Here is a 17,045-nt window from a genome sequence, read left to right on the forward strand (position 1 = left end):
ATACATTAATAAGGAGAGATGAGGCAGAACCACCAAGTAGGAGGCTCTTGTTGTGCTTCAGCTGATAAAATACTCACCTTGGGAAAATTTGGGGTTGGTCTTTTTGAAGGAAAAGTTGGTGTCAAAATGAAGAGTTCCTGGAAAAAAGGAGCCTTGGAGGAAGAGGCTGAAAAGAAAGTGAAGATACTAGGAGTCAGAGAAATTCTGGAAGTGGAGGAAGGTCCAGGGGATCAGAGAGCTGCATGGAAAGGAATCCCAGAGAATGCTTAGAGGCTTGATGCATAAAGCCCAAGGCTTGTAGCAGCTGTACACAGAATTTTCTCTTGCCCCTTCACAAACAAGCCATGATCTCACTGCTGGGCGGGGAAGCTGAGATCAAAGTAATGCACCTGTGAGAAAGTCAATTAGTGTGAAATAAGAAGGTAGAAGCTCTGTTCTTATAAGTTCTAAAAATAATCCCCAGCCTTTAGATCCACTCGAGGTTGCCATTTACCCTGTTTCATCTATGACACCTTGAAGAGTTGTTTCCTGTCTTCTGTGATCTCTTTTTGGTGAAAGAGTACATTGGTTTATTAAAAATACAGAATTCTGATACAGAAAATCTAGTATGATATTAGAACTGGAATGACCAACATCTACCTGTGCAGAAAGTGATTCTAGCAGGCCAGAAGATGAAGTAAACAAGATGTTTGCATTTTCATTGGTAAGTTTGGAACTACTAGCATAGTTTAAGGAATTACTTTTAATAGCTGGGATAGCATGGCAATGTTATCAGGTTCACATTTTGTCTGGAAACCAGAAGAATAATGTTGAGGGTTTTATTTGAGATGGGGAGTGAAAACAGTGAACCCAATGTATCCTAAAAATCTTGAGCTGCATGAGAATCACATTTATTAAAAGCACAATTCAGTTAATACAATTTTAATTCTGAACTGGTTTTGTTTCCCTATCTGTGATTACTGATAGATAGTCAAAGGATTTGATTTTGTACAAATAGTCATTAGTCCCCTTAAAAATTAGGATGTGCAGAATGGTATTGAAAGAGAGCGTATGCTTCCAAAACATCAAAAGGGTTGGCTAAACATCTCTAATACATCATATAAAATTTATGCCAAGTGAGACTCCTGACGTGGATTTCACCTGTCTTATATAATTTGTTCTTACCCCTCAGGGTATGAGAATTCTTCACTATATCACACCAGTTAATTATTAAGTTAGGAGAAGGAAATGCAAGAAGATACTGTTATGTAATAGGTTATGTCATCAGCATATGCATACAGAGAACAGTTTCTTTAAAAGGAAGGGAATGAAATGGAAATCTCCAGAGAAGTTACAATCAACTGTTGTCACAGGATCAGCAGCTTTGGTGAGTCTGTTTCACTAGGAATGAGAGCTATGTCCTACTCAGTGCAATTTGGTCTGCTATTGCTGATTTTGCCGCTTCTCATAGAATACTTTTCTGTTGAAGTTTGATATTCTTTTGTTTCTGCTCATCTGCATTTGTTACTTGTTTATGGGACTGCTGTGTATAACTTGGTCTTCAGACTGTATTTTTGCACAAACCGTTTTGCCTGCATGCACAAATTCTGAAGATGACATCTGTGTAATTTACTACATATTTCAAAGATCTCAGAGTCGCACTCAGATTTCTCTGACTTAGAAAAGTCGCTGGAATTGCTGTGGTTTAGGCTGTTTTTTTGTGGGTTTTTTGTTTTTAATTTTAATTTTCCTTTGTCACTCCTAAAAGTTTTTATTTGAAGCTGCAAAAAAAAAAGGAGCAACAGTAACACCTGCCATAGAAACCATGTTTTGACAAAGGTAAAGTTCACACTGCATTGAAAAAATAATTGGATTTGGATTTGGATCTGGATCTGGATTTGGGTTTGTTAGGTTCAGGTGGTAAAGAAAAACACAAACTTAATAGCTGTTGGTATTCAGTCACTTGTAAAGTGACTTAAAGAATGAGAGGGAAAGGTCACACTGAGCATAGGCTTAAGTTTTCTAAATGGATTCACACAGAAATAAACACTTAAGGAATTTTATAAACTGCCACTGCCTCTTGCAAGTCTGGCTTGGTTATTCCTCTTGGCCAGCCCAGAAACCCTGGGCTCCATGCCTTAGCAGCTGACCCAGGACATGTGCTGGTCCCAGCCTAGAGGCTGGAGCAGACACTTCTCCACTCCTGTTTTTAAAGACCAGGGTGCCAACACCCCTGGTGTGACCAGTTCCTGGTGCCAAGTCTCCTCACACAGGTCTGAGCTGCAGCATGCCACACACTCATTTAGTTGGTCCAGAGAGCTGTGGCTGCTCCAGCTACTGTTGCTGAGGCCACACTTGCCTCAGCTCCTGTCCCCAGTCTGCACCCCAATCTGACTGTAATTGCTGGGCCAAATTCACTCATGCCAGTCTCACCAGCTGCTGGCACCTCAAACTTACAGCACTCACATACGTGGGATAATGAGATTTCATGGAAAGATAGCTAAGAAAGCATTTAATATGAAGATAGGACAGACACTGACCAGCCTTGGTTTTCATGAAGGCTGTCCTTTTCCATCTATTCCCCTCATTATTCCTCCCCAGCCATCTTCCTTAACAAGTTTTGCATAGCTCCACAGACCTAGTTCAAATCCTTATGTTCCTTGTTTCCCTCATTGTAATAGTTACAAACTCCAAGCTGGCCCTCTCCAAAGCTGTGAATGTACTTTATTAATGGCCTGTCAAACAGTGACTGCAGACATTTGGTCTTTTGCGTGATCTCTGCTCCCCATTGTCCCTGAGTCCTGGGTGGTTTTATTTCTGGCTTCCCATCTGCATTGGAAAGCTCCCTGACTGGATAACCTTAATAAAGGCATCACTTTCACCTTTCACATGCTTTTACATAACTCATTTTTATTTAGTGGGAGAAACAGCTTAGGAAGTGATGATGCTGCACTAAGTAACTGCTTTCCTAGATACAGAATTTTTCTTTTTCCCTCAATGAAAAGCTTTACAGATATCAGATGATAGGAAAAAAAACCAGTCTGTGAAAAGAACTGTGGCCTATATTATCTGCTCCATTCCCCACAAACTTCTGTGCTTGCTGCTGCCTCAGGGTACAGCAGACAGTAGCTGTGACTCAGCTGAGGACGTAGCTGTTGCCACAGCTGCTCAGTGCTCTGTTTCTCAAGGCAGTAACCCACAGCAGCACCCTGGTTTTGTCCTTTCTACACTCTTAGTTCCTTCTTGCTTTTCTTGTGGCAAGGGCCCAGACACATAAAAGGGCTGGGGGCAAGACCTCTCTACTTTGCACCCCTACAGATGTTCCAGGATACTCAACAACCCACAAACTCTTCCTGACAATGCTGTTGAGCAGATTTAATTGGTTTTATGTGTAGAAATTTGGTTAAGGCACAAACTGAAACCCAGGAGGCTCCATCTGACACTTTTTTACCATGAGGGTGCCTGAGAACTGGAAGGAGTTGCCCAGAGGCTGCAGAGTCTCCTTGCTTGGAGATACTCAAAAGCCATCTGAATATGGTCCTGAGCAACTGGCTCTAGAAGGCCCTGGTTGAGTGGGGAAATTGGGCCAGATAACTTCCAGAGCTCCCTTCCAACCTCAGCCATTCTGTGATTCTGGATATAAAAGATCCTGAGTGTTATCTATGCCAGTGGATGAAGGTTCAGGAAGGTACGAAAACTGCAAGGAGTAATGTTTATTTGTGGTGAGGTAATAATGGGTATACTTGAAGAAAAAAAAAAAAACAGCAATAATGGGTATGCTTGAAGAAAAATTATGTTGAATGTGAGGACAGCATAACAGTAATTCATATAAGGAATTGTCTTCCAAGGCCTGCTAGAGAACTTCCTCTCTCAGATGCTGACACTTCACAAAATTGTCCCTGAAAGAGGTTGTGGAAATAATCCTCTTCAAAGTTGCAGGATGGTTCTCTTGTCTCTAATTTTGGTAATTTGTCATTTCCATCCTTCTCTTCCTTAGTCTCTCTCTGCCATCAGTACCAGTTCTTTCTGTGGTTCCCCACCCTTTCCAAATGGAGTGAAGAATGACACTGCCTGAGAGAGGAGGAGGAAACGTTACCTCCTGTTAATTTACTGAGCTGTCCCATTGCCAGGACAGCAGAGAGAGATTAAAGCAGGGAAGCAGACAGAACAGGAGGGGGCAGGGAGTCTCTGGTTACACTCTCCCTCTGTGTCTTTCCCTCACCAGTAACATTCTCTCTCAGGGTGCTCTGAGGGACTTCAGCTGAAGCCTTGTGCCTGTTCCACTCCATGATTTTGCTGGGGAGGGCAGACAGGAGGACATTGCCCTGAATAAGCCCTGCTCCACAGGACATTGTCTCTGGGGATATGACTGGGGATGCCTCTCCAACGAAAGCGTTCCGATACCAAGAAACTCTGGTGAGTACGATACCTGCAGCAGCACAGAACGTTTCCTATGTGACAGCTGGCTTCCCTCCTCTGCTTAAGGGCCTGAAAACTTTCTTTGCCTACAAATATCTTTCCCTGTTTGCATTAGACAAACTACCTGAGACATGTGCCTGAGCACATGCTCCAATAGGGGCTTCCTTCAAGGGAGAATGTGCCCATGTGCTCCTTGAATTCCTAATCCTCAGAGGTGAAAAATTTTCAACACCAGGCAGGTTAAAAAATGCTGGCATGAGTCAGAGCTGAGTGCAGAGCTACACAGAAATGCAACTGCTGGTTGTGAATGGGTTTCTCTTATCAAGACAACCACAGATAAGGCACTGAAGCCATTCCCTGCCCTTTGTTACAGCTCCTGCAAGAAGCAGTTAGAATTCTGCCATAGTGGTGGCTACAGGTGCTGTAAGAACATGGAGCATGTTGCTCTATGGCATCCTTTGGGAGCATCCAGTGGTGTCTTGCACTGCTTTGTTTATGGGTATTTGGATGCAGGCTCTTGAGCCTCTTTCTGCTTTAGCTACTTTAAAAGCTAACTAGGAGAAATGTGATTCATTGCATGCCTGTGAGTCCTCACGCTTTACTGGACAAGTGGAGGTAGCAGTTTGTCCTGTGCCTAAAAAGCTTCTTGCTTTGGTCCCTGAAATGAGAATTAGCATCATACCATCCACATTGCCTAAGGAACACCATGAATGAAATCCCAGCCTTTAAAAATGAATAGTAGCCTCTTTGTGCCTGGGCATGCAAAGTTTTGGTAGCAGTGTTTAGAGAGAAGTAAGACTCTGTTGGGGCTGGGGAAAAAAATAAATCTCATCTTCTTTGAGCTGCTGCAAAGAAAGATAGAGACTTTTTTACATGTTTCTTTCTGGCATTTCTTGACCACATCTGAGTAGGGTCTTGCACTGCTTTGTTTTATAGGTATTTGGATGCAGGGTGTTGCCACACATTCTGGTTTTTGTTTCTAAAGCACCTAGTTTAGTAAGGAGAAGGTATGGAGAAGGAAGGGATGATATTTGGGAGCAGTAGGCTGAGGTGAAGAACTGGAGAATGGCTTTTAGTCAAAAACATTCTGCTGCTGAATACTGCTCATGTGTATGACAGAGTACCTTAGAGATGAATGAGGACTGTATGATCTTCAGTGTGACCATATAGCCCTTTATGACTGAAATCTTAATTTCCAAATCCAGACTTACACAATGAAGGTAAATTTCTCAGTGATCCACGTAGGCACATCACAAGCACACGCCCTCAGCTCAACAGTGGTTTTTTAAGAATGCTATTTATCACATATCAAGTATTAACATTGCCAAAAGAGCCAATCAGTACAGTGGAAGGATTAGGATGTATTTAATCTTTCTTGGCCTGATTTTCTGCATTCAAATATAAAAAAAGAAACGTCAGAAGTGAGTCGTATCAACAGTAGAGCATCAAGGCTGAGCCTAATATAGGACATAAAGGGATTGCCATGATCTGTTTTATTGTTTGCACTATAAACAGACAAGTAATGATTGCATGAGTTACTGAACTGTAAGGAAATACTACAAACCCAAACAAAAGCAGTGGTAAGGAAGAGAGCATGAAACAGCACAAGATGCAGAAGAAGTGAGTATGCTACTTGGATAAAATGGCTCTATTTCTTCTGCAGGTATAACAAACTCATAGATCATAGATTTTCAGTTTTAGGTTTTTGGTGTAAAACTAGACTAGTCAGAGTAAATAGACTAATAAGAGTTTTCTTGAATGCTTGTGGGAAGACACAGCTAGCACCAGATATCTTGAGTTCAAAGAGCATGATTCGTATAACTTGAGCTAAGGCAAATCTTTGACAAAATATTTGTCCATTACTTAATAGCTATTTGTGAGAGAAAGACATACAATGTATTGCATTATATTAATTTATTCATAAATTTATCCCATATATTTGCCTCTGAGAGTTCTTCTAGGTTTCTGTACAGGACAGGATTGTGTAATAAATTATGTCTGATTCCTTGAGTACCTGCTTAGGTAAATCCCAAATGACTAGTTCTTTGTTGAACTCAAGTCATCCCCATCCCTGATAAGAGGGCAGCAATGCTAGGACCTGTTTGATTAGAGATGACTCTAAAGTTAGGAATTCTTTGAGAATGACCATATATACTCAATTCCTTAGGGATCATAGGCAGAGTAGCAGCTAGTTACTGGAGAAGCTATTTGCTGGATCTAATCCAGGCATTAGTGCTAAGAAGGCACTGCATCACTAATCTCAATTGAAGATAAATTATTTCTCAAAACAAGCAAAATTAAGAACATTTATAAGGATTATGTAGCAATTTAAAAAAGGACTGTAATTCTGGATGTTGTTGCCTCAAGTGTTTTTGCCAGACGCTCTCAGGACTTGAGTATCTTAGCAATTTACACCTTAAAATGCTATCTTTAGGAACAGGCTCCTCTCAAGTATCAGCATTACATCTGTTCACTCCATGTACTCAGTCATGTTGGTTCGTTCTTGTTTGGTGAGTGAACAGAAGCAGAGAGCACTTCTGAACTAATGCTGCACACATCAGTTTTCAGACATAAAGCTACCACTGCTCTCTGGGCATGCTGCTTGGTCATAAAAGACAGACAGTAGGTCATTGCCTGGCTCCAAAGACTGTAGGAATGACTGCTATTTTCCTCTGATTTAGAAAATCTATTGCAGTGTCACAATCCACGGGCAAAGTCACTTATGAAGCCTGTACATCTTGGGGTGAGGAGAGAAGGTAGATGAGGTAGCTGCTGGTCATGCTGGTCAGCCTTCAAGGTCACAAACCATCTACATGAGCATGCTGATGAGTCAACTGACCAATTCTTGTTCTTAAGTCTCTTCTATGATTTAAGTATCTGTGATTGTTTATATACTGTGGCCATCTTAGTAATTTTTTCTGCTCCTGGCTTTTTTTCTTTTTTCTTTTCCTTTTTTTTTTTTTGTAATTTCCAATAATTTCTTTTAACTATTTGTTTCCCAGGTGTTCGTGCCTCTTAGTCACTTACTCTTTTACCATTCCCTAGTTGCTCTCACATACCTTCTCCTCACTCTTGTGCTCTGCTGGTCTCCTCAATTTGTTTCTCTGCTCCACTTGCTCTCAGTACACATGAGTGTTAGGTTTCACAGCTGTGTTTTTCTCTGTGCCTTCCTCACATCACTGCCATTGGATTCTGTTCTAAAAATATCCCATGTGACCCTTTCCCTGTGCTGTCCCAAGGCAGAGGGGGGATTCTCCCCAGCTCCCCTCTCCTCTTTTTATTTTTGAAGGTGCTGTCAATCATACAGAAAGTAATGTTAGAAGGCAGAAGAGACCTGGGGAACTGAGGTCATGAGAAAGATCACTTGTGCACATTTGTATTGCCAGTTCCAAAGCTGGAGAGCACAAAAGATGCAGATGAACATGGGGCCAAGTTGTATGTGGCAAGATGTAGGCTTCAGACAATGACAATAGAAAAGAAAAAAAGGAATTCTTTCTTCAGTCCCTTCAGTCCCCTTCAGTCTCTGCATGGGAGAGATGTTCAGGACTACCCTACCTGTTTAAAAGATGGGGATAGGAATTTTTGCTATATTTTGCTGTGATTTTAAGCTCTGCTGTGAGAACTAGCAGCTTCTTGAGGAAATTTTCTCATTTCCAGTTTGTATTGCTAGCGGGTCTGGTCTCCATCGTTCTATTAATAATTGAAGTTTGTCTGCCAGTATTTTGGTTTTGTTGCCATCAAAGCAAAACCACAAGAATCACAAAAGGATCTATAATGGATGGGAACATTGGCAGCATCCAGTCCAGCCCCCTGCTTGGTTATGAACTTCCCTTGTTTCAAGTCATGGCTGTTGGCTCTTGCATCTTCCTCGTGCCTCTCAAAGGGGAGCCTGGTGCTGCCTTGTCTACACCCTCCCTCTGGGTGTATTGGCATTTGCTGTTTGCACCCCTCTTCCCTGGGGTGAATAAACCCTGCTCCTTCAGCATCATCCAACCATCCAAGCAAGACTTCCTGAGGTGACACCCACAACTGCACACCTGTGCTATATATTCCCGACTTAAACACCTTTCCCATGGAGAAAGTTCAGTTTAACAGTAGCACATGCAACAGAAATGGTACCAAAGGCTTTACTTTGCCTGACTGTTGCCCACATTGTCCTGGTATGGGAGCAGCTACAGCCCCACAGGAGCAGGTAGCCTGCAGACACCTCATTCTGGATTGCACCATCCTGGCAGGGAGGGCGAGGGGCCTTTTCTGCTACTTGCAGAAAAGCATTTTTTAAAACCCATTTCCAAAATAATTCAGGTATTGGGCTCTGTTTTGAAGGTGTCCAGAATTACATTTCCATGAATTGTACAGGCCTCCTGGCCAAAGAAATAAATTCCAAGGGCTGGCAGCATGCCAATCAGTCTAAACATTGCCATTGATCTTGTGCTGTAGAAGGGAAAAAAACTTGTTCATGTGTAAATGGCACATGGGGGTATCCCCCATTTGTGTGAAACCTAATAGGGTAGCTGCATGCTATAAGCTTTTTTTATATGGACAAAGAAAATACATGATTGCTTTGTCATCTGGTGCGTTCTGCTTTGGCAATATAGCTGATTCAATTATTTCAGACAAGTTTGGGATAGGGGGTACATGTGTGGGAAGACCTTGTACAAGAATTCCTGACATTAAAAAAAGACAGACCTGTTGCTAGTATAATTCTCAACAATGGCAAAAGAGGTGCAACTGGAGTACAGAGATTAGTGCCCCAGCTGTACAGCAGGTGGCATACAAAGTATGGTAGATGAGAAATAATTGATCAATACCGAAATGCACAGCAAATAAAACTCCTCAGGGTAAAGTCAGCTACTGTTGTGAATCTCCACAAAATCAGAGCAGAGAACCTGGGCATGCAGAAGAAAAGCTGGCAGTAAACATGACATAAAAATAAGTTATTTTGTCAGTGTTTACTTTAGCAAAGTAGCAGGGAGTTTTTGGTGTCAGTATGGATGGAAGAGTTTCCATGTACCTGTATGATAAAATGATCACTGTTAACTTGTTAATGCAGAGGCAGGACAGACAGAAGTTTAATAGTGCTGGACACTACCTTCTTAGAACCTGCTTATCTTAAGTGTTCATATTTACTGTTAATTGACATAGAATTTCTTGATGGAACCAGATTTCATTGCTTTTTTTTTGCATGGGAAGGCATATAATGTTTTTGTATGTTAATCACACGATTCTCAGAACTGAACATAGAGGCAGCAGAGAGATCCTCCACACATTGTGACTGCAACAAACACTTTGGTCTTTGGACCTTGATAAGGACGTAGTCAGAGTTAAAGGATTTGCTCACATCTTTAAAACTCAGGCATTTATCTCTTGAACAAATTCCTTCCTCTTGGTGAAGAAATTGATTCTTACTCATTCTTCAGGGAACCAAGTGGCTGTTGGGATTGTTAGTCATCCACTTCCATGACATATTTGTAAAAGGTCATGGATCAGGAATGTTTGCCCATCATCTATCAGCACTGAGAGTGGATTCTAGAAGTACATAAAAATACAAAGCACCTTCATCTACTTCACAGTGCTGTTGTGAGTGTGAGCGTCACCTACAGTTTTTCAAAGGAAGTCAAATACCTGTAGCTCTAAAAACTCTGACAAACTACATGTAGTATGTTGTTTTCTGATTTGGTGCCATGACGAAACTACTTTGTGCACCCCCAAGTTTGTTTCAGATGGAAGTTTGTCCAACTAGTCTTACCTGTGCATAGTCTGGCATACACATCCTTTGATTACATGTAAACTATTATAAGTCTATAGATATCTATATCCTGAGACTTGGAGTTTCCCACATCTCTACTGGGACACTGAAGAGGAGAGAATTTGCCTGAAGACCAGTCACAGAGACTGATAAAGTATTTAACTGTGAGGAGGAACACACTACTTTTAACAGCTACAGAAAAATAACTATCCATTTTTGAGTGTATGGTCAGCCAGGACTACTCACAGTCCTGCAAACAGATTTCAGAATTAGATGATGCTTTCTTCAGACCATTGGAAGAGGTCATGTTTGTAGTCCCTGGAAGCAAACCTGCTGCAGCAGTAAGAGCAGGGCACAAGGAATCCTAAGGATTCTGGAGTGCATTGCCAGCAAGTTCATAACAAGATAATCAAAGAGACGGTAAGAGGAGGTGCTCTGCTGGACCTGATACTTGAAAAGGAGGAAGGACAGGTTAGAGATGTAAACATCCAGGACAGTTTCTGTATCTGAGGAGGGAGGAGGGCTCAAAATAAGGTTTCAAACCTTGAGTTCAGGAGAGAAGTCTTTGACTCTTCAGGGATCTTATTGGAAGAATCCCATCAGAAATGACCCTGAAGGGAAGAGGGGTATGAGAGAGCTGGTTGTTGTACAGAAATCATCTCCTCCAAGCTCAGGAATGATCCATCCTTATGAGCAGGAAATCAAGCAAAGGCAGGAGATCTGCATGAATTCGGAAGGAGATCCTGACAAAACTCAGACAAGTGACCTGGGAGGACTCTAGGGACACCAGCCACGTGTTAAAGGATGAGGTTAAGAAAACCAAAGCTCATCTGGAGTTTAATCTGGTGAGGGACATGAAGGACAACAAGAAAGGCTTCTACAGGTGTCAGCAGCAAAATTAAGGCAATGGAAAACATGGGCCCTCTTCTAAAGAATCAAGGCAAATTGATTCTAAAGAAGATGATGGAGAGCAAGGACTCTCACTGGAGGAGGATGAGGTCAGAGAACATTTAAACAAACTGGGAATGCACAAATCCATGGAACCTGATGGGATGCACCCACCAGCATGAGGGAGTTGCTCAATCTCATTGCAAGGCCACTCGCTATTTAATTTTTCAAAGGTCATAGGGATTCAGAGTGGTAAGTGAGGACAGAAAAAAAACAAATGTCCCTTCTATCTTCAAAAGGAGCAAGAAGTCCAGCAAAATGCAGGCTGACTCACTTCAGCTCAATCCCCATAAAGGTGATAGAGCAACTCATGTTGGGAACCATTTCCAAACACATGAAGGACAGAAACATGATTGGGAGTGGCCAGCAAGGAATTGTGAAGGGAAAATCACATTTAACCAACATACAGTTCCGTGACCAGATGAGACAGCCTGGTGGATGAAGGAAGAGTAGTGGATTATGTTTATCTTTACTTTAGCAATGTTTTTGTCTCCCACCACATCCTCATAGTGAGCTGATTAAGTACAGGCTGGACAAGTGGACCTTGCAGTGGATTGAAAACTGGCTGAACTGCAGGGCTCCAAAGGTTGTGATCAGCAGCACATCCTTCTGCTTAGCTGTGGTGAGGCTAAACCTGGAGTCCTGTGCCTGGGTCTGAGCTCCCCAGTTCATAAAACCCATGGAGTTACTGGAGATGGTTCTGCAAAAGGCCGCCGTGATGATGAAAGGACGGGAGCATCTCACATCCGAGAAAAGGCTGTAAGAGCTGGGATTGTTCAGCAAAGACTCAGGGGAGGTCTTATTATCTTATGGTAGACTGTAGATGGTGGAGCCATTCTCTTCTCAGCAGAGCCCAGTCACAGGACAAGACGGAATGGGCACAAATTGAAACACAGGGATTTCTGTCTGAACACAAAGAAAGAGGCTTTTGCATGACTGAGCACTGCCAGAGGTTTGCCTGGAGTGATTGTTGCATCCTTGAAGGCATCCAAAAGCTGTCTGGACACAGCCCAAGGCAACGTTCGCCTGCTGACATGGCTTGAACATGGTATTGGACAAGACAGCAGGTGTCCCATCCAAAGCTCAAATATTCTGTAATTCTGTGATTAACTTAAGTACTCAGAGGAACAGCAGTGCAAATTGCCTACTGGTCTACAAGATTATTGTCTTCTAAATATGACACAGAATGTATTTTTAATTCTTTGTCTGTAATGAACTCTTTTATCTACCCTTGTTGTTAAATGACTCACACAAAACTGTCATTTACTTCTATTACAGAAAAGCAAATTAAAACTGTTTCCCTGCGTCTAAATTCCAAGGAGTTTGACTTCAACAGAGCAAGACCCTACTTCCTGAGATACAGCCAAATTAACCTTCCCAGTTAATTTTCTTTGTACCGCTCAATATTTTCCAGACCTCATTGTCCTTTCCAGCTTGGGAGGTTCTACTCCATTTAACTGTTCCTCATACAGCAGCTATTCCATCATTTGACCATTCACTAAAAGTCTCCCAGTTCTGCTGTATTCTTTTTGAGGCTTGGGGAAAGAGAAAACAAACATTATTCAGATGTACTTGCACATTGTAGTTAATTAGGTATTATTATCCTACTTCTTAATGATAGTTCTAAATAAATGCTAAAGAGGTCATTATGATCATTCAGTGTAACCCCAAGGTCTTATTCTTACATATTGAGGGCTTACATAGTTTAACAGTTCTTGTGTATGCAAAGCTAGAATGTCTGTTCCTCCTTAATCACTTCAGATTTATTGTGACTTTTCATCTGTAATTTTATTGCTCAATCATCCTGTTAAAGCCCTGTACAATTCTTCAGCCAGTCTGTTTTTATTCCTCTGAATAGCTTACTAGCACCCTGTGAGCCCTCATCCAGACCAGAGAGGTATTTGATATTAATTCTTCTTGGCATCGAGTTTGTTATCAACCGTAGGGGACATGGTACTGAGGGCAGGCTGCTTTTGGTTCCAATTCCATATAGAAATAGGGCATGTTGGAAACCTCATTTCCATTAGTTTGAAGTCCATAAAGCTCCAGGCTCAAAGGGCAAAAGAGCTGCAGGTTCACCTAGGCTTTCCAGGAATGGGAAAGGCAAAAGGAGGATTAAACACACGGCAGCTATGCAACAGGGTAGTGACAGAAGAAACAGTCAGCATGGTGTAGGATCTTTATTCTAGAGATTCATGGAATCTTACTCTTGGGAAGATGAAGCCAGGGCTAAGCAAAGTTCTCTTGCCTACACGTGTATATTAATGCTGCATGTGTGCATGTACATTTTGGCTGACATGATCTATTGACGGCCACCCGAACAGCTTTGTTCTTAAATGCTGCTTCCCTGACCTGCAGTGAACTCACTCAGAGCACGACTCTGAGCACTTAACTGCATGAAGACATGAGTGTTTTTCATCAGTTTACCTTTCACAAGGCTCAGACAGACATATTAGAGCTGGTGCAAGGAAGGGAATACGACCATCCTTTCTTCATGGCACTCAGTTTTGAGACAGCTGTAACAGTTCAGGCCAATGCTGAAAAATCTTGAATCTCTGTGTGTTCTCTCTTCTTTAACCCAGCTGTATTTCAAAAACAGTACCAACTACTCTTATGCCATGACCCTAGAAAATATCTTTTTTTTTCCTTATAACTGCCTCATACCAAAAGATAAAAGACTAGACTTGACACTTTTTCTGGAAATGTGGAACAAGGGAGACTAAGAAGGTCAGGGCCTGATGCATCACTTGCTTTTGATTAGACAGGTGCACAGTGTGACAGGCAGCCTTTTCTGTGCAGAGCTCAGGTACAGCATATTGCTCCACTAGTAGCCCCTCAATGCAAGCCTCAGAAAGAGTCAGAATACCTACAAGGAGTAGTCCTTCCCCTTGAGGCTCCTCACTCCCCACTAGTTCTAGCGCTGAGCTGCCATATGTTATCTTTATTCTCTTTTACTTTTCCATCACTGGGGGAACCACTTGAATGCTATGTAGCAAATAAGTAGTGTAATAATAGCGTAGTGGATTAACAGAATATGCTAAGATACCCTTTCCAAATCCTTCCACAAAGTTTTTTTCACTCTCAGAACCTCTAGTGGTTTCTGCTTCCAACCCAACTCTTTTTTCTATGTGTAGGCTTCTCTCTTCTTCTTTCCACTTTTCCAGATCAGTGTGTTTGGTCCTGTGGTAAATGGATCTTCTCTAAAGAGAATGACCAATCACCAGCTGATGATTTTTTGCTACTGAATATGGAGGACTGACACAACTGATTCCATAACAGTATTACAGCTGAACCTGATATACAATTATTCAGCTTCTTAGCTGAAACCACTGCTTACTTCATGGTGACCACAATGAGCTTAGAGTCAATGCCCCCATGGAAACAGCAAGGGTCAAAACATTAACTAGAATGGATCAAATGGAAAGCCACATTAAAACAAAGAAGCTCTTTAATTTGTTAAGAGAAGCGTTCAAAAAAGTGAAACATTTCCAGAAGATATGAAGGTTACTGAAGGATACCAGATTGGTATCTAAAGAGAACATGTGTTCACAGAGGTCCCAGGATGAGAGAAGAGATGAGAATCTTGGCTCCATGTTTCAGAAGGCTGATTTATTATTTTATTTTATATATATATGTTATATTAAAAGAAAATTATATACTAAAACTATACTAAAAGAATAGAAGAAAGGATTTCATCAGAAGGCTTGAAAGGAAAGGAATGGAATGATAATAAAATCTTGTGACTGACCAGACAGTCCAAGACAGCTGGACTGTGATTGGCCATTAATTAGAAACAACGACATGAGACCAATCACAGATGCACGTGTTGCATTCCACAGCAGCAGATAATTATTGTTTACATTTTGTTCCTGAGGCCTCTCAGCTTCTCAGGAGAAAAAATCCTAAGGAAAGGATTTTTCAGAAAATATCATGGCTACACAGGTCCACACAAAAAGTCCTCAGTCCTTCTTTAGTCTGCCTCAGATCCTTCACATGAGTGCTGTCCCCTGCCAGGATGCAGGTGATATGCTTATTATCGGGTTGGAGGGTGTACAAGGAATCCTTTAGAGAGTGCTGACCTCCTGCCTTCTCAGTGAGATCTGCCTCTTATTTCCAATGCAGCTCTGTAAGAAAAATTCAAAGCTGGGTCCAGATCCTCCTGTGGACAGACTGCGGACTGCAGAGGAAGGGATCTTTATAAAAATGGTGTTTCAGACCCGGTATCAGAACACAGATATTGAAGATGTTAATGCATTTCTAAGCAGATCTGAATGCTCAGCAGCTGATTCAGGGGAATGATCATGTTCCCCAGCACAAAAGACTATAGGTCAAGGGAGGACAGGTCTGTAATGATCAGTGTGGCAAAGCTCAGTATGAAACTGTATAGACAGACGTCTGTTCATGGTCCTTCCACAAAGTACAGTTAGATTGGTGAAGATCTCCTGCAGGAAGACAATGGAGAACCCTCCTGCTCAGAGCAAGGAGATTACCTTGCCCCGACAGAGACCTCACTGCCATCCCATGGGATTTAATGATGGCATTTGTAGCAGTTTTATTTGGAGGGAGAGGGAAGGAGAGTATGGAACCCGTTGGCTGGCAGTGGTGGAGCCACTGGGGCCAGCTGTGCTTTCTACCAGCAAGTTCTGTAGCCAGAACTGTAGTCCCTGTGGGACAGGGAAGCACCACAGCAATACCCTCTGCATCCCTTTCCTCTTTGATGAGGAGCAGGTTGAAAGCTACCATGGCAAGGGTTGGCTGCATCTTCTTCCCAGAGCATTGAGTCTTCAGCACGTGGCATAGCTTGTCTGTCAGCATGATGGGTCTGAGGAGCCTGCAGACTTGTGTGAGCTTGTGGTCCTCATGGTGCCCAAAAAACAGTGGTCTGGGGCATTTCTGTCCTTCTCCTCCTAAGCAAATGTCCCCAGCCCAGCCAGTGCACCTGCCAGAGAGCAACAACTCTCTTCCTGATGCAAGAAAACCCACCAGAGCGAGTGGGATTTGAAACATTTCACAAAGTCCATCTCTTTTCTTTTTTTTTCTCTTACTGACTTATTCTTTTCAAAATATACTATAAATATAATGTGGAATAGAATCTGGCTCTGATATAGACAAGAAAAATTTTATGTACACCCCAGACCAAGGGCAGTGCTTGGCAAGTACTCTTAGGCATTGCTGCTGTTTCTGAACACCTAATTATGCAGGAGCAGGACTGAGAGCAATGGTCTTGAACAAACACAACATCCAAAAATCTGTAATTTCTCCTGAACTGTCCGAGTTTAGCAGCTTGTAGAACTGATTTCAGCTCCCAACATAAGTGAAAGTAAGAATAGTTTCCACAATTTATTCTCAGCACTTTCCTCTTCATTGGACCATTATCTCTCCACCATTCCTGACCTTGGTCAATAGTTTCCAGTGTCAACCTATAGCCCCTTACTGGACTCCTGTTCCAGGTTTAATATTTTTAGATGTCATGGACATTAAATGCCAGCCCTGGGACACAATGCCATTTAAGGGGAATGTCCTGCAATTTCTTCTGCTGATTTTTCTTGTCCTGGGCTTAATATACTAAGCTACCTGTCTCTTTGACACTTGGAGATTGTGTCCCCTCGTAGCCCTGGTGTACTTCTTGCACATTTTCCCCCTTGTGACAATCTAAATTGGCTCTTGCTAATAGGTGTGCAGCAGCTCTAGTTTAAAAACCTTGACAGAGAGAAGACTTTTTGCAGCCTTCAGGCCAAAGAGTGGCCCAGTACTTGAACCTGGATGCACCTGCTTGATGCACTTCTTCTTCCCTTCCCCCAGCATCTTCCTGCAAGTCAAAGCAAGGGGCTAGAAGACAGAAGAGGGAGGGAGTCCAGTGAATGTCATGCTGACTCTCACTATCATCCCTGTATCAGCAGCCAGTGATAACAGCAAAGGTTATTGCTGCAGGGGAATTTCTTTGCCCTCA

At 42.2% G+C, this 17,045-nt stretch overlaps 1 protein-coding gene across 1 annotated transcript in view; it reads left to right on the forward strand.

The window, feature by feature from the left end:
• The first annotated feature begins 4,240 nt into the window (after positions 1-4,240).
• The window catches only part of CLCN1 (chloride voltage-gated channel 1), a 57,059-nt gene continuing 44,254 nt past the window's right edge, over positions 4,241-17,045 (forward strand). Inside the window, exon 1 of the mRNA XM_071433124.1 lies at positions 4,241-4,395. Coding sequence (XP_071289225.1) covers positions 4,345-4,395 — 51 coding nt within the window. The 5' untranslated portion in view covers positions 4,241-4,344. The remainder of the gene's footprint in view (positions 4,396-17,045) is intronic.

Source organism: Agelaius tricolor, unplaced genomic scaffold (genome assembly GCF_023055355.1).
Source record: "Agelaius tricolor isolate 1412-34295 unplaced genomic scaffold, bAgeTri1.0.p SCAF_9, whole genome shotgun sequence".
Lineage (NCBI taxonomy): Eukaryota > Metazoa > Chordata > Aves > Passeriformes > Icteridae > Agelaius > Agelaius tricolor.